General features: G+C 53.8%; 1 protein-coding gene and 1 non-coding gene across 3 annotated transcripts; one reads left to right on the top strand and one right to left on the bottom strand.

Moving 5' to 3' along the window:
• Positions 1–1,831: 1,831 nt before the first annotated feature.
• On the bottom strand, positions 1,832–8,154 carry DLX4 (distal-less homeobox 4). 2 transcript variants are annotated; one of them, XM_002834282.4, is made up of 3 exons: positions 7,030–8,154; positions 3,523–3,719; positions 1,832–3,091 (listed from the first exon to the last, which is right to left on the bottom strand). In XM_002834282.4, the coding sequence occupies exons 1-3, from the start codon at positions 7,310–7,312 to the stop codon at positions 2,849–2,851; spliced, it is 723 nt and encodes a 240-aa protein (XP_002834328.1). In that variant the 5' UTR covers positions 7,313–8,154; the 3' UTR covers positions 1,832–2,848. The 2 variants fall into 2 exon arrangements, with proteins under 2 accessions (XP_002834328.1, XP_063575089.1); XM_063719019.1 differs by having other exon boundaries at positions 3,523–4,619; positions 7,030–7,142.
• A 2,465-nt stretch (positions 8,155–10,619) lies between these two features.
• On the top strand, positions 10,620–10,721 carry LOC112129746 (U6 spliceosomal RNA). The gene has a single exon (XR_002912104.1). It is a non-coding gene; the product is annotated as a U6 spliceosomal RNA (small nuclear RNA).
• Positions 10,722–26,385: the final 15,664 nt, after the last annotated feature.

Raw genomic sequence — 26,385 nt, forward strand, 5'->3', positions numbered from 1 at the left:
GCTTAAAGCCCCTGTTCTTCACCACCCAGTCTTGGTCCCCCTCCCTTGCTGACCCAATTTTCCCAGTGGAGCTTCCTCAGGGAAAGGAAACATGGGGTTCTCCTTCTACAGCCCTGATGGCCTGAGGGAAGGGAACGGGGCACCTCCTCCACCGGGAGCTCCAGGCCCATCACCAGGCTCAGGGAAACTGGACCAGCTCCCAAATGGAAAAGAGGTTCCCATTTCCCCTGAAAAGGATGGATAGAAGGAGGGGGGGCCGGGGGGGAGGTGGACGCTGTCAGCTCAGGGCCTCTAGCTGAGAGAGTAATTACACTCCTTGTGCTACTTAACTTTACAACCTGGGCTGTTGTTTTAACAATGTGACTTGTGTTGGGCTGTCCAATTAATCTCGCCTTTGGAGGCTTTCCTAGATGGGGCGGTAGATCTTATCTTGGGTCTGTGGAAAGAGGAGTGTGCAACCTGCAGTGGGCGGGAACAGCTGCCTGAAGGGCCTGTGGCCTCAGAGGAGACCAAGAGGAGATAACTGGGGCTGGGGTGACAGAGAGCCAGTGGAGCCTGGGGCTTGGAGCAGGGGAAGGCATTGGAGGAAGAGGAAGATATTTATCCTCCTGGCACTCCCATTCCTCACCACTCCTGGATCTTGGCTTTGGTCTACCCGTGCCATGTGCCATCCCCAAGAGAATCCTCTGGGAGTGTTTTGTGGAATAGGGGTGGTCACTGACCCAGCACAGGGTGAGGAACACGGGCTGAGGAGGAACCGACTGTAGGCATCACGAGCTGGGGGATTTCATACCCCTCTGCCCTACACGTGACTCCAATTTGGGCTTCTCTCTGGCCTGCAGAGGTTGGCTGGAAGTGTCTGAGTGGGCTTTTCAGACTGGGACAGGCACCGAGTTTGCAGTGTCTGGGAACAGGTCTAGGCAGTCAGAGGGAAGCTCAACTTGGAAGCTTTTTGCCTGGATTTGGAGGCCCCTCCCCCAGCCCCTCAGGCCATGCTGGGCTGGATTCCCTGAATTATTCTGCCACCCTTGTCCTCAGCTCCTCTCCCAAGGCGTTCCTTATCCTGCTGATCCTGGTGGGAGCAGGGGTGGTGCTGTGTAGTCCAGTGGGGTGTGGTGGCCAGGAGTCTGTAAGGTCCTGCTGCTCCCCAGGCCCCCCGCCCTTCTCACCCAGCACTGACCCCTCTGGCCCAGGCTGGATTGGAGGCCTTTGACAATACCCATGCCACCATCTGTGTTTTCCTTTGCCTGGAACTCACCACACCAGCGTCTGGTCATTTGTTTGCTTCAGTCACCATGGTATCCCTAGGATCTAGCAGAGCACAAGGTCTCCAAATGTTTGTTGGATGGAAGAGAATTCCAGTTCTTTTTGGTGTTTTCCTTCTCAGACCTGCCCCTCCTCCTTCCCCAAGGTGAGCTGAGGCCATCCTGCCCCCAAGCAGCACACTTCTCCAGGTAGGACTAGACCGGATCCGTGGGTGTGCCCTCTCTCAAGGTGAACAGGGCCTCTCCCTGGGCTAAAGGTGGGGCCTAGGGGCTGGTAAGGTGCCTGGCTCCCTCCAGAACTGGGCCAGGAGAGCATCTCCTGGGGAGGAGCACTCAGACCCTGCATGAGCATCTCCTGGGTTCACATGGGAGCATATGAAATGTGGACATTGTTAGAACATTCCAGAGCCAGAATCACAGAGCTAGTTAGTGGCCAAGACAAATCTAGAATCCAGTGCCTCTGATACCTGTAATTCCATGGTAGAAGAGTCAGATGGGCCAGAAGAGATGCATGACCAGCCCCTACCCACAACAAGTCAGGAAACAAACACATCTCACAGCCAGAATGCAATGTTTTGTACAAACTTTAATCTCTGGAAGCTGGTGGTGTGAAGCTCAAGCTCCAATTGGTTTTAATCTGCACAGTTCCTTTGAACAGAGACAGCTGCAAGGAGCTGAATCAATGGGCGTACCCACCTATTTGGGGGTGTCTATACCCGCTCTAATCCAGAGAGCCAGTTTGTCCCCATTTCCCCCCAAGTGTTACTTTACCAGGTTTCCAAAAGTGTGTGCCCGTGGGTTCATTAGGGATTAGGGATGGGGAATAGAAGGGAGCCTCTCAATAAATACCTATTGAATTATATGGATAATTGGATCCATTATCTATTCAAAAAGGGGAGATGGGGAGAGGGTGGGAAAGAGGGCTTTTTTTTTTTTTTTTTAGGAGGAAAGCATAAATTACCCATAGGTCCATAAATTCCACATTTCTCTGCATCTCTTCTACCTCCCAGTATGGTAAGCAGGTAAATCAGTTATGGGGGTAACGGGCTGACCTCCAGGGAAAAATCGCTGGGTGGGTGGGAGCTGATGGTGGTCCACTTCTGCTTTTGCTCACAAATGAGTTGGGCAAGGCCAAAGGCACACAAAGAAAAAAAAATATTCCATGTTTCTTGCTGGTTTTGCACCCAGGCTGTAGTGGCGATTCAGTCCTTTTCAAGAAAGCAGGGGGAGGAGAAAGGGAGAGAGGGAAGAAGGAGTGGGGGAGTGGCAAGACCAAGGGTTCTGGGGACAGTCTCAACTCCAGCCAATGGCTCTCTCTCCAGAGTCTTTGTCCAGCTGGAGGGAAGGTGTCCAGTCCATGGTAGTGGTGAGGACAATGATTATATAAGGCTGAGGTCCTTGATTTAGCTGTTAGGGTTAGGGGTACAGGCTCTGCTCCATTCCTTTTTCTCCTCTAACTGCTTGTCCTCCAGAGAAAACCCATCTGGAGCTGGTTTCCTCCCAGCCCAGAACGGGTGCATGTGGACTGCCTGGGTCCTGGGCTTTGCAGGAAGGCTGTGGGCCTGACCCGCCCTTGCCCAGATTCACATCATCTGAGGCGAAGCCAGGACATCTGAGGAGTGATGCTGATACCAGGCTCCAAAGCTGTTGCCATAGCCACTGGTGGGCAGGGTCCCTGCCTTGGGTAGATCCCAGAGGGAGGGGAGGGGTGGGGAGCAGGGAGACACAGAGAAGGTCCTCCCAGGAAAGTCCCCTTCCTGCCCCCCAGAATTCTGCTTCAGGAGCTTCTTATACTTGGAGCGTTTGTTCTGAAACCAGATCTTTACCTTCAGGAAGAAAAGGGGAAAGAATGAAAGATCAGGAGGAAGATATGTGTGAAAAGTTGCGAGGAAGGGAAAGGGATCCAGGTGCAGGCACAGTCCTGGGAGATCAGCAGTTCCCTAAGCTGGGAACATTTGCTCCAGTCCCCCACAGCCCCAGAAGCCTCCTGAGTTCCTGCCTCTGAGCTAGTATCCATGTCTCCCTGTCTGACCTACCCTCCTCTTCCTGACCCACTCCACCCGACCCGCACATACATGCACACCTTTCAACACATTCCCCCCAAGGCTTACTAAGAGCCAGCTATGAACATTCCCTGGAGAACTGTGACAACAGGGCCACAGCACCAATCCATCAGTCATTCACAGCTGGGGCTGGGGGATGAGTTCCCAGAGAACCAGGGAAGGTGAGAGCTGGAGAAGGATGACACTGGCCCCACCTGGGTCTGGGTAAGGCCGAGCTGCGCTGCCAGCTGGGCCCTCTCGGGCAGCGCCAGGTACTGCGTGTGCTGGAAACGCTGGTTTAGGTGCTGCAGCTGCAGGCTGGAGTAGATGGTCCTCGGCTTGCGGAGCTTTTTGGCCGGGGCCTGAGGGCGCCGCTCTGAGGGTTCCGGGGACAGCCGCGGCTTCTCCGAGTCTGGTGGGCAGCATAACACGGTGTAGGGGGCGAGGAGGGAGCGAGGGGATAGGACGGACAGTTTCATAGGCTTATTTGCATCTCGTCTGCATGCCGTCGGCGGCAAACAGCAAAAAGCGCAGCCACCAGGATCGCCCCCTTGGCCCCTGCCCTCTACCTTCCGCGTGGAGCGTTTCAACTCCCACGTTCACCGCGCCAGGTGATACAAGGCGCAGTTCTGCTCCCAGGGAGCTCCCACTCGTATGGGTCCTGTGACCCTAGGAAGAAAGCGCCGAGGGCCACAGCCAGGGTACCGCGGCGCCTGCGGTGGGAGGTCGGAGTTCAGCCCCGGGCGGTGGCGCCAGCTTGGGATAGGGCGGGGCAGAAAGGCTAGGTCCAGGGCTGAGCCGAGGCCTAGAGATGACAGAGGAAGGACATTGCAGGCGGTGGGAACTCAAGAGCAATGCTCAGAGGCTTGAGATGGTGTCCGCGTGGCAGCCTCCGGCTGCGGCCAGCGGGGTGGGTGAGAGGCCCGGCTGAGAGGACCTTGAATCCCAGTCTCGCAGCGCTGATAGTGACCCCGGGTTTGCCCTGGCCTCGCCTACTGTAACGGGCTGCCCCTCTGCTCAGGCGCACCCTGCAGGAAAAGTGACCATCTCTCCCCCGCCACACCGTGGCCGGCTGGGTTTCCAGGGACCCCCAGAAGCCGGGTCTGCGTGGGGCAGCCCCTTCCTTCGTTGGTCAGCGCGCACAGAGCGGTTCCGGCGGCAGGGAAGGTGACCCGGGTTCCAAGAGCGCGCAGCGCAGCCCGGCGGGGCCACTCCTGGATCGCGCTGCGGTGCCGCCGCGGGGGATCTGGTCAGCTCTGGCCCGCCTAGCTCTCCAGGAATCTCGGCCGCGGGACAGCCCAGCCCTAGAATGCTGAGGGACAGGGGAGGGTTGGGCCGAGGGGTTTCTGTTCTTCCGAGCCAGCCACCCTAACCTGCGCGGCTCTACGGGGACGCTGGAAAAGTCCCAGGCAACGGGAGGAGTAGGGCGGATGGAGCAGCCGCAATGCCCGGGGGCTTAGGGCAGCGTTCGCCACATTCCCTGCGGGTCTGTCCAGCCGACCTGAGCCTAGAGAGAGCGGCTTGTGTCCGCCCGCGTCCCCCCACCTTCTTCCCCTAGTCGGGCTCACCCTCCACACGTCAGTGTACCCGCCCTCGGCCAGCCGCGGTCACCAGCTGCCGTCACCTCCCCCGCATCCCTCACCCGTGGCCTCGGGCGCTGCGGGCTTCTGAGATCCTCCCTCCTCGACCCTGCCTCAACCAATTCCCAGAAAAACCGTTGGGTTTCCGCTCCCGCCCGCGCCTGTCCTGCCTCCCCTGCCTCGACCCCACTGCTGGCAGCCCAGAGCCCACCCGCGCCTCTCTGGCTGCGTGGACTGCGCAATTCGAGCGGGGACGCAGAGTCTCTGAGGCCGACCCGATTGCTGAATTCGCACAGCCCTCCGCGCCCCAACTCCCCCAGCAGACCCCCTCCAAGTTCCTTCCCGGACAGCTGCCTTTCCCTACCCCAGTTCCAGCAAGTCACCACTGGATCTGCCCGGGTCGCGATCATGGAGCCCCAAGGCCTCCCTCCAGGCCCGCTGCTCCCGACGGCTCAACGGGGTGGTGGCACCACTCACTTGGAGCCAAACCTTTTCCCAAGGCAGGAGTGGACATAGAGTGGAAGTAAAAGGAGGACCCCAAGCTCTCGATCACATGCCCTCCACTCTAGAGCGCTCAAACCCACCAGTTCCAGTAGAGAAATGCTAGAAATGTATTCTAAGGAAATCTGGGTGTGTGTGGTTTTTCGTTGGATGGGGGAAAGTCCTTAAAGAAAATGAACTCTCCACTCTTGTCCTTAGATCTCAGACAAGACTGACAACACCAACCCTACTGCCAGCAATTCTTCTGAGGACAAGGTCATGGTATTCCCACCCCAGTCCCCAAACACATAACACACACAAACATATCCTATTAGCATACACTAAAGGACAGTCAAAGGGATTCATTTGAAACTAGAACTACTCCTCCCTGCAACTGCGCCCACTCCAAGCACTCCCTGCAGCCCAGGAGAGACAGCCACAGTTCTGTCACAGAAGGCAGTTAATTTTTGGGGGTTTGGAAGAAGCTCCCTAAAATCGATGCTCGTGGCCGCATGCTTTGCCCATCTATATGTCAAAGAAGTTGAGCTTCTAAATCCTAGGGTCACTTCTGGCTCTGATGGTTTGTGAGCATGTCAGAGTCACAGGAGAAGGGAGGAAGATGTCTTGGTCCTGAGCTGACTCCAGTGAAGTCACCTAGTGGATGTGCCTCCTTGGAAGAGACTGCCAAAGACAATTGCAGGAGGAGGGGGTGAGCAATTAGATGGAGGCAGAGAGTCCAGGGACCCGGAGGCTAAGCTGGAGCCAGTGCAGATGGGATTGTGGGCAATGCCATACCCACATTGTATGTCAGCTCAGCTGCAAGGCCCAGTATCCCAAAGATGGGCCAGGTTCTCTGCTTCATTGAGGCCTTCCAGTGAGCACTTTCTCAGGAGCTCAGAGTTGCTCCAGGCAATGGGAACTGTGGCCTAACCTACCCCAAAGCCAAAGAGTGGAGATGACAGTGATGGCCTGCTCCTTTGGCTGGAAGGCTGAGGTAGTCAGGGAGAGATGAGCGACTTTCTGACCAGCCTTTGGCTACCTTCTCAGAACAATGGATGGAGGAGTCCTACTCCCAGATTCTGCCAGGCCAGCTTCCAGTCAAGGTCAGGCCTGGTCTGAGGAGAGCGGTTAAGGCCAGGGAAGGGAGAGGACAGGGCCCAGAATAAGCCTCCATGTCTACAGCCCTCCTACCAGGACTTGATCTGTTTTTCAGTGTTTGGCTTGATCACTGCTTTCTGAGACAAGACTAACGCAGAGAGGGGCGACAATGGGGCAGGAAGGGAGTACAGGACGGGGGCGGGGGGATTCTGACCAAGGGGCTAGGCCCCCATCCCCACATCTGGATTGCTTCAATTTTCTGTTACTAGCAGGTACACACAGCCCCGCTGCTCCAGGTGGGGGGTGAGGGGGAGCCCTCTCGCCTGTCTTTACACAACTGCAAATCGAAACCAGGTCGGTTTTGAAAGGAGACCTAGATCAACTCTCCCCCGCCCCTCCCCCCCCCCCGCCCCATCCCTTCGCCCTCCCCCCCACTCCCACATCCCAGGGAATCCAAGGAAGGTTTGAATCCCGCTAGCTGCGTCCAACCAGGCGAGGGAGAAGTTTAGGGGCGCACAGGAGCCGAACCCCAGAGGTGGGAAGAGCCGCCAGGGCCGAACTTACCTGCCTCGAGTTCCTGAGGGTGCTCTGCAGGTCCGCAGAGGGGCTGAGAGAGCGCCGCGGGTTGCTGGCAGGACAGGTAGGAGTCTCCAGGGTTCGCTGGCTCGGTGTAGGGGTAAGACAGGAGGTGGCCATACGGCCTGGAGTAGGACAAATTGGGGGAGGCTGCGGTTGTAGGGGACAGGCCAAGCGGGTAGGCAGCCGCTACCGACGGGACGGGGGCGAGGTCTGGGAAGACAGCTTTGGAGGCGTCCCGGCCGGGGAGAGGGCAGGGCAAGGAGGTCATTGTGGCCAGGGCCCGGGCAGAAGGGCCATGGCCCGGCACGTAGTCCGCTCCCGCTGCCAACTCTCTTTTCCAAGCCTCCGGCGTTGGGCCGGACGGGCCCCCCAGCCAGCAGCCCCCACACTTAAGATCCCGGAGAAAGTGTCTCTCTGAGCCTCTTTCAGCGGAGAACGCGCGCCTGGGAAAGGGGTTCCGGGGGGGTGCCCCCCCATGACTTTCCCCTCCCCCCTAAATCCATGGGGGCCCCCTCCTCTCCATCGGGTTCGGTTCCCGGGACCCGACGGGGGCCCCGCCCTCTTAGACGTCCCGGATTGGCTGCCGCCCGCGGTGACCTCACGGAGAGTTGGAGCCGGGCCCCGCCCCCCGGGACAGCCCGCTGTAGAGAAGTGGGAAATGGGAGGGGGGCGGTGAGCACGCTCCAGGCCAGTCTATCTCGGGGTCTCCTCCGAGAGGTGCTGGGGTTGCAGAGCGATTGGTGCAGTCCAGGAACCTCAGTTATAATGGCAGAAATGCTAGAGAGGTGGCAAGCCTGAATGCCCGAGGGACAGGGAGCTGGGTGGTGGGCAGAGGCCCTGGGGCTGCGGAGACGCAGGGAATCTGCATTTGCAGTCTTCCGATTTCGGGGGTCTGCACGTCGATTCTGGTCCAGCCGCCGTGGACCTGCAGGGGAGTCAAGTGCAGACCGCCAGCGCCAGCCGCTTCGTCAGCGCGTCGGAATGCGCCGCTGCTGAGCGCCGGCAGTTTGTTGGTAAATAGACGCCAGGGCTGGGAGGGTGCCGCCCGGCGCCCAGCCTGCCCCGCACGCGTGTGGCGCGCACGCCCCCGCGGGGCGCCCTGGGCCCGGCACGCCGAGACCGCCGCCGCTGCACCCCACCGCCCTGCGTGCTGGCTTCCGCTTCCGGCAGGGGCCCGGGTTTGGTTGCGACACCGCAGCTCCTTGCAGGCCCCCGAAGCTGAAGAAGGGATCCGCCCTCTGGGCTTTAGCCTGTGCGGTGCCCCGCCTTTCCTGGCGCCGCAGGGGGCTGAAGTGTTGCTTGAACCCGGACGAAATCTGGGAGTGGGAGATGAGTCCAGTTGGATGGCTCCTGGGCGGGCACAGGAAATACTGCAGGCCAGTCTCCCTGGCGCATTTTCCAGGCTGTGTTCAGGACTTGCTTCTAAACATTAGTATCCATGGCCTCGATGGACACGTGTCCACGTATACAAGCATTTATTGACACGTGTACACAACTACACAGGGACTCCATTCAAATACAACATGTATACTCACATATACCAACATGGAGGTGCCTACACTGATGTTCACACTAGCATTCCTCTATAAAAAGAGAGGTTCATTTATAAATCTGCAAACAGTTTAGGCTGTCATGTGTATACATCTACATACCTAAAGATGAATTAGCACTATCCCTGAATAAAAACACTATCTAGTACTTGTCTCTTACATGGATTCATGAGTATACAAGTCAAATCACTGGTGTACATACTCGAAAATACAGAAGATCCAAGCATATAAAATGTATACTTGTGTTCCTGCCCTGTGAGAAATACCTGTCCACACACATCTAAGATGCCTTATGTTAGGGGAGAGATCATTCCATCCCTAAACTGCCAGTCTTCACAAATTCCCCAGCATACCCAAACACCTGTTCCCACTTTATGCAACTTGGCAGGCATATTCATGTTTGTACACACACACATGCTCTCATTGTTAGCGTTCAGAGTGAAGGTAGCCCTCGTAGAATTGGGAGATGGAAGAGGATGGTGATAAGAAAAAGAGAGATCAGGCAAGGTGGCTCAGGCCGGTAATCCCAGCATTTGGGGAGGCCCAGGCAGGCAGATCGGCTGAGCTCAGGAGTTCGAGATCAGGCTGGGCAACATAGGGAGACTCATCTCTACAAAAAGTACAAAAATTAGCTGGTCATGGTGGTGTATGGCTGTAGTCCCAGCTACTCAGGAGACAGAGGCAGGAGGATCACTTGAGCCCTGGAGGTCAAGGCAGCAGTGAGTCGAGATCATGCCACTTCACTCCAGCCTGACTGACAGAGTGAGACTCTATGTCAAAAAAAGAAGGAGGAGGATGAGGAGGAGGAGGAGGCAGCAGCCTGGAAGAATAGGAGAAAACACTGGCTGGGGAATGGAGCCCAGGCCTCCTTAGAGAGACAAAATCAATCAAATGGGTGTGCAGGGGTGGTTGAAGCTCAGTCAGATGTCCTGCAAGGAGGAAGAGCAAGTCTATTTCAAACTAGACTCCCCAATGGAATAGATAGAGGTGAGTTTTTCCAAGGAGAGACTCTAGCACCTGGCTTGGAGCTTTTCATCTTGAAGCCTTGGAGCCAGGAAGAAGGGGCTCTTGCAGGGGAGCTTCCTCCTCTGGGCAGCTGGAGAACCCACTCCCCTCTCCTCCAACAGGGTGTGGAGGGTTTGCTCAGTAGAGAAATGCTTATTCTATGTGGGACTACCTTTCTCCCTTTCTTCCTTAATTCTAGCCATGCCACCATCTCCTTAGAGCTGGAGCTGTGAACCTGTGAGGATATATATCCTTCTAAACCTTTCATTCTACCGCCACCATTTTCCTCTACAGGGATGGAGGCAGCCTTACAGCAGTGCTGAGGAGAGTTTCCAGGGATGGCATCAAAGGTGCGCATCAAAGGAAGAGAATGTTTTTTGGGTAGGGTTGGCTGTGAGGGAGGGTTTCCCAAAGGAAGTGCTTTTGAGCTGGAATTGACAGGATAAGTGGAAAGACATTCCCTCTTAGAACCATATGCACAGAATCCTTTCTTGTCAGACCTAGGAAAGAAGGACAGGCATGGGTTTTCTGGCAGGGTTCTGCCACAGTTGGCTTTGGGCATTCTCCAAAGCCAGGAGATCCCCAGTGCATACTTGTCTTAAGTTCTAAGATCTTAGGGCTTCTCTGAACTCAGAGGATCTTCACCCCTATGCAGCAGCAGGACATACTCTGCAGCCCTCTAGAATTTATCAAGCACTCATAACGTCCAAGTCCTGTGCATCCACACACACACACACACACACACACGCTCAAACTCCAGGCACTATTATCCCCATTTTACAAATGAGGAAACATCTCCTTCCATCATCACCTGTTTCTTCAAGGCTCCCTTCTCCCATATTCCAGAGGGTGTGGGGCTGGGGCACCTACTTGGGATAACCTGGGGTCTCCTCAGAAGCAGGCTCCCCAGGGAGGGATCCTCTCCAATAGGAGTCTCATCTCACCAACCTCAGGAAAGATGGACATGGTGAGGATGTGGGCTGGGAAGCACAGTAATCTCGTATTGGATCAGAGGGGAGAGAGGATGCTTGCTTAGGAAAAAAAGTCGAACCAATACAGAGACGATTAGCATGGCCTTTGCACCAGGATGACATGCAAATTTATGAAGCATTCCATATTTTACAAAAAAAATTTTAAAGAGGGAGGGCTGGCTTGAGACCCTTGAGGCTTGGGTTCTGGTCCAGTTCAGCCATGAAGTTGCTGGTTGGGATATTTTGCATCAGTCATTTGCCTTCTCTGAGACTGGTTTACCCAGAAGGGATAAAAAAACTGAGCTGGACTAAGAACTCCAAGCCTTTGTCATTTGCTTTATGACAAATTGCAAAAACTAAAATCCAAAACCATACGAAAACCAAGAAGAAGTGGGGGGAGGAGGAGGGATGGGAAGAAGGAAGAAAAAAGAGAACTCTCTACTGTCACTACCAATACCTCAGGCCCCGGGATCGTCACAAAAGCCAGAAGTGGCTCTCCCAACTCTCACAGATCCTCTCGCTTAGCGCAAGGGGCCCGCTCAGAAAACTCCAGCACCGTGGTGATGCCGTGGGGACAGACCGCGGGGTGCAGAGTTGGGGGGAGGGGATACGGCGCCGCGGGGGTCTAGGGATTGGGCCAAGGGGCGGGGATTGGACCTGATCCTCTAGGTGGACTGTAGTTTGCTTACTCTTCTTGGGTCGTCCGGCAAAGGCCATCGCAACCGCTCCGGTAATAATTCCTTGCGCAGCATAAGCACCCACGGAGGTGGGATGCATTCCTTGTTTGATCACCCCGAGTTCCGACCTTCCCGGTAGCGGGAATTCCCTCCGAACCAGCCCCTTCCCTGGCGGTCTATCACGGGCACCCCTAACACTTGGTGAGTCCGCAGAGCTCTCGGCACAGTCTCTGGGCTCCATACGGTGCCCACCGCACGCCCCAGGAGCGGAGGTCTCTGTCTGCCCCTGCAGCCGGACGCCGAGGTCTGTAACCCCGAGCCAGCACTCAGAGCCGCACCTGCGCGGATCTGCCAGGGGAACAGAGATTCGACCGCGACCATAGTCCTCCGCACTCCGCGGCCCTTCCGGGATTATCCGTGCCCTTTCTCCTCCATCCCACCCGCCGGCCCCAAAACGAACTTTTAGTATAGTGTTGTCATTCGCAGTGGATTTTAAGTTTTATTTGGAAGGACCTTTCTTTCTTAGTAACTCAGGTTGAAGAAACTGAATAATTCGGTTTGGCGGCGGGAAGGAAGGAATCAGATCTTCGCCCCAGCCTCCCTGAGCTCGGCCCCGCGCGCTGTGGATAGAGCCCCCGCATTCAGCGAGGCCCGGAGAAGGGGCAGTCTGAACAGACCTGCGTCCCCCCTCTCCGATTTGACTTTTCCTGAAATTTGGAATGATTGCGCCTCTTTTTCTCTTTCTGATCGAGCATTTAGTGCTGGCGCAAGTCGGGCAGCCGACTGGTTACTGAGCCCAAGGCCAGCCCGGCCGTGTGCTTCCATTTGCGCTCACCTCAGTGCTCCCCTGAGCCCTTTCTCAGGGATTGGAGTTCCCGCCTCATTTTCCAAATAACCCTGGAGAAGCTCGGGGGGTGGTGGGGGGTGGGGGAGGAGGAGGGGAGAGGCCTTGGGGTCAGCACCACTTCGATCCCAGCACTGCAGTGGGGCTCCCCACAGCCGTCCCCCGCTCCGCCATCGGCGACGCTCTCCCGGAGTCTTCTTTGCATTACTTGCAAATTTCAGCCTCTGCTCAGGAAAAGTCTTCTATTTGAGATTAGCTGGGATGTTTTATGCACACACTAAACATGTTAAAAACAAAACTAGGAACAATTCTTGGGACACGGGGTGTGGGGATGGAGGAAGAGAGAGAGAGACAGAGAGAGAGAAAACGGTTAACAAAAATGGGGCGGTTTTGAGGGTGTCTTGGAGGCAGGCTGCGCCGCTGGGGAGCCACGCGACGCTGAACTTCGCTGGGTGCGGGAGCAGGAAATACCCCGGGATTGGGGACGCGTGGGCTGGGGGACGCGTAAGTTCCATGCTCGGTGGCCCGGAGCTCTGAAGTTTTCCCTCGGTGTCCCAGCCCCGGACCCGGTGGACCGAAAGGAGGCGCCCGCACCAGGAGCTGGACTGACAGACCGCCGGCTGGCCTGCCAGGGCGCCCCGGGGAAACATAGCGAGCCGGCGAGAGGCCCTGAGGTCAACCCGGCTGCAACGAATTTGCCCGGCCCCGAACGAAGGCAGCTCCGCCGGGATCTTCAGACCTTTCCAGACCTAGGCATGGAAAGTAGGCGTTTCGCCGACGTCTTCATCGCCGGGTGCAGGGTGAAAGCCGGAGGTGGGAGTAGTGGGAGTTGGAAGGTTCTTCTAGCGGCAACATCGAAGACAATGCTTGCATGGGCGCACACAATACAACACAGAGCTCGCGCGCGCACACACACAGACACACACACCACAAACACCACAAACACATAGATGCGCAGATGCACAGACGTATACTTCTGCAACCCAATAGCCTCAGCATGTACTCCATAGGCAACCACACAGCCACATCACACATACACAACAAACACAGCACACGGCCACCACACGTACACACACAACCACCCCCCCAACACACACACACACACACACACACACACACACACTCACACCTGCCTTCTGGACCCCCTGGAGTTGATGGAGGGTCTACAAGGGTGGGGTTATTGGTTTAACTTTTTGAGCAGTGACCCCACCCGAACCAGACCCTTTGGAAGTCCAGATTGCTTTTCTTTCATAACAAAAGGTCTGGTCTCTGAATCCTGATCAGGGCAGCTCAGCCTGGGAGGAGACAGCCTTACCTCTGCTGGTTTGGGCCTGGGAGAACGAGGGAAATATTGCCTTGAGGAGGAGAGTGGAGTGGCCGCGTGGGCGCAAAGACATACCCATAGCCCTTCCCTTCAATGTGAGAAAAATAATCACAACTACAAAAACCTCAAACTCAGGCTTTCCCTCTGTGTACCCCTGTGTTAGGCTCTTGGGTCCCCAGGCCTGGTGTGGGGGAAGGGTAGGCAGAGGTAAGGTGAAAGGTAACTCAGTCCCACCATCCCTCCGCCGTCTCTCCCCCAAACCTCCCCCTCACCTTGCTCAGCTATAGGGGCGGGGCGGGAGTGGTTGGCCGAGAGGAAGGTCGTGGACCCACTCTCTGCGGTTTACGGAGGGGGTGGTGCATCGCGCACCTCCTCCAGCCTGGCTTCCACCCTCAGCTGTCAATCACCCCCATTAATTCTCCTTGGAAAATGATCCCACACTGGAAGTTCACTAGCTGCTGCCTGGAAAAGGCTGGAGGACGTGGTGAGGGGGAAGGAAAATGGGCAGAGAAGTGGGGAGGGTTTGCACTAGCTTCGTGGGGTGAGGGCGGTGCAAGCTGGTTGGGGAACTGAGATCTGAAGACTTTCCATCTTCTCAAGTCAGTTTGCCTCTCCCCTCCCCTGCACACCTCTCCCAGACTCTGAGCTGACTCTCACCTGTCCAGGCTGGACCTTGGGGAAAAACAGCTCTTTGCAGCCCAAATTCTGGCATGAGCCCCAAAATTAGTGAGGAAGGGGAGCTCAGCCCCACACTCCCAACCACCAGTCAACCCAATGGGGCACTGCTGCCTCTGGTGCTTTCCACAGGAAAGAGTGGGAGGGCAGCGTAGCAGATCTCTGGGTGTGTAGACAAGAGGATCCAGATGAAAGCTCTATTCTTGGAGACCCCTCTGAGAAACCTTGCAGAGCCTGTCCCAGGGCCTTTAGGGGAGAAGGGGAGCAGTGGCGACCTGAGGCCTTGTGCCTTGGGTAACACAATAATATTGATAATATCAGCAAACACTTAAGTGTTGTCTGTGCTCCAGGCACTTTGCTAAGCCCTTACATGGATCATTTTATTGAATCATCACAAGAATTGTATGTGGTACATTCTCTGTCTATAAGAATATAAGACATACTCTGGCTGGGAGCAGTAGCTCACGCCTGTAATCCCAGCACTTTGGGAGGCCGAGGTGGGTGGATCAAGAGGTCAGGAGTTCCAGACCAGCCTGGCCAACATAGTGAAACCCCATCTCTACTAAAAAAAAAAAAAAAGAAAAAAAAAATACAAAAATTAGCTGGGCATGGTGGCATGTGCCTGTAGTCCCAGCTACTCAGGAGACTGAGGCAGGAGAATGGCGTAAACCCGGGAGGCAGAGCTTGCAGTGAGACGAGATCACACCACTGCACTCCAGCCTGGGAAACAGAGCGAGACTCCATCTCAAAAAGAAAAAAAGAATATAAGACATACTCTATCAATAGTATCCTCATTTTATAGATGAGGAAACCGGAAACCAAGGCACAGAAAGGTCAAATAACTTGCCTAAAAGCTGGAACTGGAACCCAGGCCAGCTTAGCCCTCTTAACTACCATGGGGTTGTCTTACCTGGAGAAGCACCACACAGCAAGGGCAGAGGAAGGGCTGAAGATGGCTGAGAAGAGGAGGGGACCCCAGGAGAAGAATGCCCTCTATCAAATGTCAGTAAGAGAAGTAATAATATTAATACTGGCTAATATTGTGGGCTTGTGTACTAGACATACTTTACTTGCTCTTCCTTTCTTCTTTTCTTTCTTTTTCTTTCTTTCTTTCCTTCCTTCCTTCCTTCCTTCCTCTTTCTTTCTTTCTTTCTTTCTCTCTCTCTCTCTTTCTTTTTTTTTCTTTTTAGATGAGGTCTTGCTCTGTTGCCAGGTCAGAGTGCCGTGGCGCAGTCTTGGCTCACTGCAATCTCTGCCTCCCGGGTTTAAGCAATTCTCCTGCCTCAGCCTCCCAAGTAGCTGGGACTACAGGCACCTGCCACCACGCCCAGCTAATTTTTGTATTTTTAGTAGAGATTGGGTTTCACCATGTCGGCCAGGATGGTCTCAATCTCTTGACCTCGTGATTCACCCGCCTTGGCCTCCCAAAGTGCTGGGATTACAGGTGTGAGCCATTGTGCCCGGCCACATGCATTTTCTTAGAAATCTTCATATAGTCCTGCAAAGAGAGTCCTTTTTTTTTTTTTTTGTAGATAGGGTCTCACTCTGTTGCCAAGGCTGGAGTGCAGTGGCAAGCACATGACTCACTGTAGCTTCAACCTCATGGGCTCAAGTGATCATCCTGCCTCATCCTCCCAAGTAGCTGGGACTACAGGCATGTGCCACCATGCCTGGCTAATTTTTAAATTTTTGTACAGACAAAGTCTCACTATGTTGCCCAGACTGGTCTCTAACTCCTATGCTCAATCGAGAATCCTACTCTTGTTTTTGTTGTTGTTGTTGTTGTTGGTTTTTTTGTTTGTTTGTTTTTTGAGACGGAGTCTCACTCTGTTGCCCAGGCTGCAGTGCAGTGGCACGATCTCAGCTCACTGAAACTCTGCCCCGGGTTCAAGTGATTTCTGGCTAATTTTGTATTTTTAGTAGAGATGGGGCTTCACCATGTTGACCAGACTGGTCTCGAACTCCTGATCTCAAGTGATCCACCTGCCTCGGCCTCCCAGAGTGCTAGGATTACAGGCGTGAGCCACCATGCCCGGCCACAAGAATCCTATTCTTCTTTTTTTTTTTTTTTTTTTGAGATAGAGTCTCTCTCTGTCACCCAGGCTGGAGTGCAGTGGTGCGATCTCAACCCACTGCAAGCTCTGCCTCCTGGGTTCACGCCATTCTCCTGCCTCAGCCTCCCGAGTAGCTGGGACTACAGGCACCCGCCACCATGCCCGGCTAATTTTTTTTTGTATTCTTAGTAGAGACGGGGTTTCATTGTGTTAGCCAGGATGGTCTTGATCTCCTGACCTTGTGATCTGCCTGCCTCGGCCTCCCAAAGTGCTGGGATTACAGGCATGAGCCACCGCGCCTGGCTGAGAATCCTATTCTTATCCCCATTTTACAAATGAGGAGACTGAGGCACAGAAAAGGTGTGTGCAGGGCCCACATCCACTTGGCTGAAAGGCAAGAAAGTGAGGAAAGAGCTGAGACTGAGAGTCAGGAGGTTCCACACTGTGGAGGGTCTCAAACGCCAAGCAAGAGCTTCAAATGGGGCCCATGGGCAGTGGAGAAGACCCGGATGGGAGTGAAGAGGCTTCCTAGGGGCATCTTGGGTACCAGGGTGGGTTGGGGAGGGACAAGTCAGGTGGCAGAGAGAGCCCAGTTAGGGGCTGTTGCAATAGGTCAAGCATGAAGTGAGAAGGGAAGGTTCAAGGGGATGGTGGCAAAGGCAATGGAAAGGAAGGGAAGCATGAGAAGAGTGGCTCAAAGACAAATCCTACTGGGCTAGGTAACTGTACCAGAGAGGGTAGAAGCAAAAATGACTGTGAAGTTCCCGGCCTGGGCAACCAGAGGAGCCAGGTGCCTGATTCACACATTCAGGCATTTGATGGTGGGAATGAAGCATGGACCAAGATCCTGGGTTAGATGTTCCAGCAAGCAGCCAGCCACACTGACTAGTTTGCCCCTGCACAAGTGTCTTTCCCAGTCCTGCCAGTGTGCACAGGTGAAATTTACATATATGCAGATGTATGCAAATGAGAGTAACCTCATCTGGGCCCTGAGCCAGGAGCCAGTGAGGCAGGCCCTCTCCCACTTCCAGAGAGGAGGAGGAGGACCGCCCCAGCCCTGACTCACTCGCTGACATGCCGCCTGGAATGCCACCTCCCCAGCTGCCTTCCTCCAACTTGGGGAACTCGCTCCTGGAATCACCATGAAGCTCAAGCCCAGAAGATCACAAGCAGGAAAGACTTGGGGCTGGGGTTGAGGACTTTCTAAATCAAAATAATGATGTATTTTGAGTCCTCCTGGCAAATCAGCAAGGGGCAGGGGACAGGAGGAGGCTGGGCAAATGCCTAGGGAATATGACATTTTCCCTACAATATATATGGCCTTCCCCAAAGCATGTGGACATCTATAACTACAGTGAGGCCTCATAATAACTTGTGAAGTAGGTGGTTATTTGCCCCATTTTACAGATGAAGACACCGAGGCCCGTGTCTTAAAGTGCCTTGCTAGGGAAAACCTCACTCATGTGTACAGAGCAGGATTTTCAATCCAGGCCTCTGACTCAGTGCCTTTTGCACTGCTTTATGGTTTGGTGCTGGGCTGAGGGAATGGGCAGCTAACTCTGGAGTCTGGGGCTCAGTTTGGAGAAACTGTTGACTCTCAGGTATCCAGTTACAAGAAAGAAATCTCTAGTCTTCTCAGTCCTTAAGGACTTCAGCAAATAAGTGAACTCTAGTCTCTAGACCTAAGGCCATAACTCTCAAGTGGGGTGATAGACCATGCACTCCACTTCCGGCTTCTTCAATGCTCTCTTTTTAAAACATCAACTAGATACAGAGTCTGTGTAGGGTGCCATGGGAGACTGGTCCCACCCAATAGCAAATTTAGCAATTTGTGTATATTAAAATTATGAAAAAAAAAAAATAAACAGGCCAGGCACGGTGGCTCACACCTGTAATCCCAGCACATTGGGAGGCCAAGGCGGGTGGATCACCTAAGGTCAGAAGTTCGAGACCAGCCTGGCCAACATGGTGAAACCTCGTCTCTACTAAAAATACAAAAATGAGCTGGGCATGCTGGTGCATGCCTGTAATCTCAGCCACTTAGGAGGCTGAGGCAGGAGAATGGCTTGAACCTGGGAGGCAGAGGTTGCAGTGAGCTGAGATCGCACCACTGCACTCCAGCCTGGGTGACAGAGTGAGACTCCGTCTCAAAAAAAAAAAAAAAAAGAATAGATATGAGTGTATTGCTCTGTGCCCAGGCTGGAGTGCAGTGGTGTGTTCATAGCTCACTGCTGCCTCAACCTCCCAAGCTAAAGCAATCCTCCCACCTCAGCCTCCCAAGTAGCTGGGACTACAGGCACATGCCACCATGCCCAGCAATTTTTTTTTTTTTTCTTTTTTGAGATAGAGTCTCGCTCTTGTCACCCAGGGTGGAGTAAAGTGGTGCGATCTTGGCTCCCTGCAGCCTCTGCCTCCCAGGTTCAAGCAATTCTCTGCCTCAGCCTCCCAAGTAGCTGGGATTACAGGCTCCCGCCACCATGCCTGGCTAATTTTCATGTTTTTCGTAGAGACAGGGTTTCACCATCTTGGCCAGGCTGGTCTTGAACTCCTGACCTTGTGATCCACCCGCCTCGGCCTCCCAAAGTGCTGGGATTACAGACATGAGCCACCGCGCCTGGCCCAGCAATTTTTAAAAAATTTTTTGTAAAGATGGGGTCTCAGAATGTTGCCCAGTCTGGTCTCAAACTCCTAAGCTCAAGTGATCCTCCTGCCTTGGCTTCCCAAAGTGCTGGGACTACAGGCATGAGCCAACACATCTGGCCCAGATCTGAATTCTAATCCCACCTACATCACCTGCTGACTTGGGCAAATAAAACTTCCCTGTGTCTCAGTTTCCCCATCTGTGAAATGGACGTCATAATAAGCCCAACCTCACAGGGCTGTGAAGATTCAGTAAATAACTCTAAGTGACCATGCATAGCAGACATTTCACACACATTAACTCCCTTTCCTCTTGTTGGTTCCTTTGGCTCACCCACAAGGGATATGCGAATCTCCATCACTCAATCCACTTGCGGGGGTGGGGTGAGGTGCCACACCCAATTTGATTAAAAAGCTTTTGTCTCCAAGGATTTGGTGATGGTGGGAGATGTCACCCCCAGGATACAGAACTCCTGCAGGGCAGAGTTCCTTAGCTCCTCATCCTCACAGCACCTGGCACTGTGCCTTGCATGCTGAGGCGCTCAGGGCAGCCTTTATTCTCCAGCTAATCCTGAAGCCACCCTCAGCTTCTAAGCACAGGCACGCTTGTGAAGGTCAGACCTCCCGGTGGCATATGAAATACTTTCACACTCAGGATCTCAGCTAATCCTTACCACCCAGTCAGGTGGGGCAAGTATTTCTGTCACCATTTCACAGATGAAGAAACCAATGCTCAGAGCAGCTCAGGGCCCTGCCCAATATTGCACAACCAGTAAGTGACAGAGCTGGGATTGGAACCCCAGCCTCCTGACTCTGGAATTCTCTGGGTTTTTCCAGAGTAGCCCAACTCTCTCTGAATGGGTGGGTGAAGGAGGAGAGGAGGACAGAGCTTTCAGAAAATGGATGTTGTATGGACGTGAGGGGGTCTCTGTGCTATGTGGGTTGTGGGGGCTGGCGGTGGTCAGAGCAAAGCCCCAATCTCTGCAGCAGAGTAGTACAATGACAAGAGTCAAGACTGAAAGAGCAGTAAGGCAATTGGCCCTATGGAAAGCCAGCGGTGGGGATGTGTGATTTGTCTGCAATGTTGATTTATGCTCAATATAAGGAAGACATTTTTAATAACTACAGCTTTCAAAAGTAGCACATTCTCCACCTCTATCTTAGGACAAATTTCTTCTACCTTAAACGGAGTGGTGATTCCACATCTTGTTTCCTCTGTTAGAATAAGACATTCTGGGGGCAAGTTTATCTCCCATTGAGCTTTGCTTCCTCCAATGTGTGTTTATATCATCTGTCCTCAGTAAGTGTTTGTGAGCCCCTCTTGCTGAAGGTGTTCAAGCAGAGGCTTGCTGTGGGATCTCAGGGAATGCTGTGAGATGGGGCTGAGAGCCTGGACCCTGAAGCAGTAGGTTTGAATGTAGTTCTGCTGCTTACTAGCTAGGGGACCTGGCATAGGTGGCTCAGAATTTCTGAGTCTCATTTTTCTCATCTGTAAGGTGGAGTTAATACCACCTACTCCATAAAATTGCTGTGAGGACTGTGAGGCACTCTATGTGACTAGCAGGGTGCCCAGCACAAGGACAGCCAGGAAAGCAGCTTTTTGGATGATATACGTAGTTGAGGGGCTGTGTCATAGACTAAAGAAATGGGCTAGGGGGCTGGGCGCGGTGGCTCACGCCTGTAATCCCAGCACTTTGAGAGGCCGAGGTGGGCAGATCACCTGAGGTCGGGAGTTCGAGACCAGCCTGACCAACATGGAGAAACACCGTCTCTACTAAAAATACAAAATTAGACGGGCGTGGTGGCACATGCTTGTAATCCCAGCTACTCGAGAGGCTGAGGCAGGAAAATCGCTTGAACCTGGGAGGCGGAGGTTGTGGTGAGCTGAGATTGCACCATTGCACTCCAGCCTGGGCAACAAGAGTGAAACTCCACCAAAAAAAAAAAAAAAAGAAATGGGCTAGGGACCCACTAATGTCCCTCCAGTTCTGACATATGAGCCTATTCCATAAGCACCAGGAAAGGAGCTAAGCAGAAGCCAGGAAGCCAATTGACTCAACATAGGAAACTGAGTGAAAAATAAACAGCCCTCATTCAAGTCCCTCGGTACTTGAGACTCTCACATTGACTTTTCCTATTTTGGGCCCTGCCCCCGCTTAGATAAGCCCTCTAGGCCTGGGCTTGGGTTCAGGGACTCTCCTGGTTCCTGGGCATCATTTGCCCTGGAAAAGGTACCAGGAGTCCCAAGAACCCCACCCTGCCCTGGAAGCCTAGCCTCAGCCAAGAACAGGACCTAAAATTTCAGATTTGGCCATCACCTGCTCTAACCACAAGCCCTTAACCAACCCAAGCCTCTAAACCCAGAAAGATGACGTGGCACCTCCTGGAGGGTGGCAGTGGCTCCTGAGTGCCAAGTGCCTGGGGCTGGGAGGGGCCTCCAGCAGGGCTGCTCCTCAAAGTTTCATGGCCCTTCTTAGAGATGGAAAGCACCTCAGAGGCCCAGAACCAGTGGGTCTCAAATTCCGGGATCAAGAAGGTCTGGGTGGGCCGGGTGTGGTAGTTTATGCTTGTAATCCCAGCACTTTGGGAGGCTGAGACAGGAGGAGCGCTCAAAGCCAGGAGTTCCAGACCAGCGTGGACAACATAGTGAGACCTCATCTCTACAAAAAAAAATAAAATAAAATTATTTTACAAATATATAAAATATTTATTAAATTTATTTTTAAAATAAAGAAGCTCAGCAGGGAGCAGTGGCTCACTCCTGTAATCCCAGCATTTTGGGAGGCTGAGGCGGGCAGATCACGAGGTCAGGAGTTTGAGACCAGCCTAACCAACATGGTGAAACCCTGTCTCTACTAAAAATACAAAAATTAGCCGTGCATGGTGGCGCATGCCTGTAGTCCCAGCTACTTAGGAGGCTGAGGAAGGAGACTCGCTTGAACCTGGGAGGTGGAGGTTTCAGTGAGCCGAGATCATGCCATTGCACTTCAGCCTGGGCGACAGAGCGAGACTCCGCCTCAAAAAAAAAAGAAAGAAAGAAAGAAAGAAGCTCTGGGTGGGCCTGGAAACTTGCATAATAATAAGCACTAATGGTGAGAAGCTGATTTGGCCCAGCACCCCTAGTGTTAACACTAGGCAAGAAAAGGGGATAAGACTGGCCCATAAGGACACGCCAGAACAGGACAAAAGCCCCACTCTCTGGACCATAGCACAGAGTTTTTTCAAACCAGCAGCCTCTTGAGACTCACCCACCCAGAGAAGGGGAGGCCAAGTTCACAGGGATGTTTTTCCTGAGTCTATGCCCCATGCCCCCATTAGAGGTTGTATTGATTGCATGAGAACAACTCAGCCTCCTGGAACTGGCCTCTGAACAAAATGAGATTGAAGTATTGGTCCTGTGGGGGGCCACCCCAAGGCTGGGGAGTGGGAACAAATAGGCATCTGGGGCTAGATCTGTGGAGGGTCACCCAGGCGTGTGTTTGGAAATAGCCATTACACTGGTGGAAAATTTTTTGTCTGATTTAGAATAATCTCTTGTTCACTAGCACCTAGCACAGTACCTGGCACACAGAGCCAGATGGTGTACTGAGTAAATGGATGATGCAAAATGGGGGTTGGACTCAGCTGTCTTCAAGGCAAAGGGAGCAGGATCTCAGCAGAGCGCCAAATAGTGGATGCCCAGAATGCAGGATGGCTAGGGAGGTGCAGCCAAGAGGAGAGAGGGAGTTGGGCAGGCAGCTGGGAATCATATTATCCCCCCGTCCCCACCCCAGGGTCAATTGCCATTGAGTCTCAGCCCCAGAAGTTCCATGAACAGAACGGGTTTGGGTGATTGAGTAATCGTGTGGATGTCGTGTTTGTGACCATGACCATGTGACACATGTGTAAATGTGTATGTAGTGGGTTGTAACTGAGACTGCATGTGTGTGACTCTTTGTGGCTTGGGTGTGGCCCTGTGCATTGTATGGGAGCTATGTGCTTGTGGTTGCATGTGACTGTGTGGTTGTGTGTGTGATTATGTGCATAGAAATGGGCGTTGCCTCTGCCATTCGTGTGACTCTCAGAAACTGGTTCTGAGAGTGGCTGGGAGTTGGGGGTGTGGATGCGGCAGTCTGTGTAGCTGTGTGTTGCTCTGCATGATGTAGGTGCAGCTCCGCGTGGAGACAGCTGTCGTGGATGGATGTGACTGTATGGGACTCTGATATTGTCTCCAGGTGGGCCTGGGAGAATCTAGCTAGGCTCTCTTCTGTATGACTGTATCCACGCAACTGCCTGGTGGGTTACTGGCTTTGCATGTTGTGTACGTAGCTGGGTGTCGCACCCTCCTGTGTGTGTCACTGTATGCTCCTCTGAGGGACTCGGTTGTGTCACTGTGTGTGACTGTGACTGTGTGTGTGACCCAGCATCCCTCTCAAACCACCTTCCTTGGGTAACTTTGATGTGGTTGAGTTTCTAGGGGCCATAAGGACGCCTGCCTCACTCTGGAGGACTTCAAAAGATGGCAACTCTTTTCCCCCAGCAGGGGAAAAAACCTATCTCCCCCTCCCTCTTCCCACTCCCCCTGCCTGGAGGAGAAGCCTGTTTGTTTTCCTATTTTTACTGCCTAGGATGAGTTCATGGCCACAGCTGACTCACCAGTCTTTCCAAAAGACTTGGGGAAGAAAACAGGGGTTGCTTGGTTGGGACCTCTGCCCAGGAGCCCAGAACGTTCAGAACAGAGCCAAGGAAGATATCTGGGTCCACTGTGGGTTGTGTGAGCACCTCAAGTCACTCACCCACCCTGAGCTTGGAAGGTCAAGGAGACTTCTTTAGAGGTCACTGTCTAGCCTCCAGCTTCCTACGCCAAAAGACGGGCCTCTGTCCTTATCTAAAAGCTCTCCCCTCCCATCAGTCCAGTTGAAAAGTAAGGCTGAGCCAAGGCCAACTGAAGCATAGGCTGGAGCTCTGGAGGTGCATTTGACAGGTCACCCAGATCCATATCCCTGCAGGTGGTTCAGTAAGTAGCAAGGATGCCTGCGCTTAACAACACTGTTTGCGCGCCCCCTATGGGCAGAGCCTGCCCCAGCAGAAGGAGGTACAGCTAGAGGAAGGAGGATTGCACAGTTTGACAGGGGAGACGCAGTCCTCGTCCCCAGGCACTCTTAGCCTTATGAGAGACTCTTAGCTTTAACCCTGCTACCCCATACACAGACTCTGACACAAAGAATCAAGAGGATTCAAACTATATTTTCCTAGGCTTGGAAAAGAGTCATGTCCAGAACCTGAGGAAGAATTAGAGAGGGCTTCTGGCAGGGCTTCGGGGACTTCGGTGCAGGCTGGGAGGGAGAGTACTTCCTGGAGGGTGGGTGACTAGGAGGACCCAGGATGGAACAAATTCTTGGGAGATATATAGGAGGTGAGGAGAGGTGGGAAGGCCACAGTGGCATAATCCTTGTGTGAGATGGCAAGCGAGGGCTTGGGCTGGACCTGGTTCACAGTGCACAGGAACTCTGCCTAAGCAAAGAGTCTGTGGATGGAAGTCCCCTTTGGTATCTACCTAGTGTCTCTCCAGCTGCAGCCGGCCTATAGTTTCCCATGTCTTGTTGCCCAGGAGGGAGCTCTGAGTCTGGGGCTTCGCCCCCTTCCCCCTACTCTACTCTGGGGAGCCAGACACCCCAACTGTGCTCCCAGCCAGCTTGCCTGGCCAGCCAGCCCTCCTGCCCCCCGCCCCCATGTCCACCCTGAAGAAGCCCCTGCCAGGCTCTCACCCAGCCAGTGGCTGGAGCCATAAAAACTTCCCTCCACCCCCGCCGTCCTGGCTCACTGCCTGAGAGTCTCCTTCCAGCTCCTGTGACAGATCCTACTCATCAGATCCTACCCTTCCGTCTGCCTGAAACTCCCCGACTTTGAATTTGGGGTGTTTGGGCCACCCTCCTGGAGGAATTGAGAAGAGCTTCAAACTAAGAAGTTAGGAGGCTGGGCCTTGGGGAACTCACTGGGCAGGGCACCTAGCCTCAGTTTCCCCATCTGCAAAATGGAGCTAATGGTGTTTGCCCTGTTGGGTTTCCAGGGTGGGTGGGGAAGTCTCCAGTGAGCTCATGGGTGTGAAGGCCCTGGTGAGTTGTAAATAGTCCAGTACTAGTGGGAGGGAGGAGGGAGCGGAGCCGTGTTATTCCAGCTGGGCCTGGCTGCCTGTGTGGAGGGCTTGGTCAGAGGGGGTCAAGGGGGACTGTGAGGGTCTCTGTGCCAAGTGCTGGAAACAGGAGAATTTGAGGCTGGCACCCCGCTGAGAGCTGGGTGTACATAAGGCCTTGCAGGGGCCACAACTGGAGGCGACAGCAGCAGGGTCTATGACACGAAGGCTTGGGGCAAGTCACTCGGACAAGTGGTTCCAAAAAAGCTGCTTTTTGGAAGAAGTGGTGAGAAACCTGAGGTCACCAGGTGACATCACTCTCAGCCTCTCTGACATCCTTGCCTCTGCAGGGAGGGAATGCAAATGCCATCTTTTCTTTTCTTTTTTTTTCTTTTTGAGACGGAGTCTTGCTCTGTCGCCCAGGCTGGAGTGCAGTGGCGCAATCTTGGCTCACTGCAACCTCCGCCTCCTGGGTTCACGCCATTCTCCTGCCTCAGCCTCCCAAGTAGCTGGGACTACAGGCGCCCGCCACCATGCCCAGCTAATTTTTTGTATTTTTAGTAGAGACGGGGTTTCACCATGTTAGCCAGGATGGTCTTGATCTCCTGATCTCGTGATCAGTCCACCTCGGCCTCCCAAAGTGCTGGGATTACAGGCGTGAGCCACCGCGCCCGGCAGCTATCTTTTCTCTTCTAGGGACAGAGGGCCTAGGGAGAGGAGGTTGAGCTCCTGGTATGGACTCAGGCAATTAGCTGCAGCTTTTTCTGACAGGAAAATTCTGGAGTCCTAGTCAGCTCACCAGAAGGGGCATCTGGCTGCATTTTCCTTCAGCCTGTCAGAGAGGCAGTTCCAGAGCCCTCTCCCCTCTTCTTCAAATGGGCAAACCAGTGCCTTCCCGCATGTACCACTCACCCCTTCCAGCGCATCTGCCCACTCTCTCCCTCCACACACTCACCCTGGCTTTCCCCTTGGAGCCTTTGAACAGGCTGCTCCCCCTCTGAAATGCTCTTCCCCAGACCACACCCCGCCCCCAGCCTCAGATCAAATCCTGCCCCTGCCAATTTCCAGCCATGTGGCCCTGGGCAAGTCACCGCATCTCTTTGAACCTCAGCCTCCCCATCTGTAAAATGGAGTTAATACTACCTCCCACACTGGTAAGAATGAGGAGATAACACATGAAACGCTGAGTCCAATTTCTGTCACAAGGGAGAGGCTCAACACCCCTTCACCCCTTCTAGAATCCCTTCCAACACCTGCTTGCCACTTACTGATTTGCCTTATTTATGGCTTCATAATAAATCAAAAGACAGATATTCACTGAGTACTCACTATATGTTTAACACTGTGGCAAGTTCTAGGGAGATCCAAGGGGGGGTTCTTTGCCCACCTGGAAACAGCTACCAACCTGGATGGGCAGGCAACATCTGTAACGATGGAATATCCAACCGCTTGGACAGCATGGCTGTCACACTGGGCTGAGTGAATAGCA

The sequence above is a fragment of the Pongo abelii genome, chromosome 19 (genome assembly GCF_028885655.2).
Source record: "Pongo abelii isolate AG06213 chromosome 19, NHGRI_mPonAbe1-v2.0_pri, whole genome shotgun sequence".
Lineage (NCBI taxonomy): Eukaryota > Metazoa > Chordata > Mammalia > Primates > Hominidae > Pongo > Pongo abelii.

Bases quoted from the DNA above. Each gene is read 5' to 3' on its own strand.
- DLX4 (XM_002834282.4), bottom strand. From the start codon at position 7,312: ATGACCTCCTTGCCCTGCCCTCTCCCCGGCCGGGACGCCTCCAAAGCT. The intron at 3,720-7,029 runs GTAAGTTCGGCC...GCTGCCCACCAG, and splicing joins CCCTCAGGAACTCGAGGCAG to ACTCGGAGAAGCCGCGGCTG. The intron at 3,092-3,522 runs GTGGGGCCAGTG...TTCTTCCTGAAG, and splicing joins TCGGCCTTACCCAGACCCAG to GTAAAGATCTGGTTTCAGAA.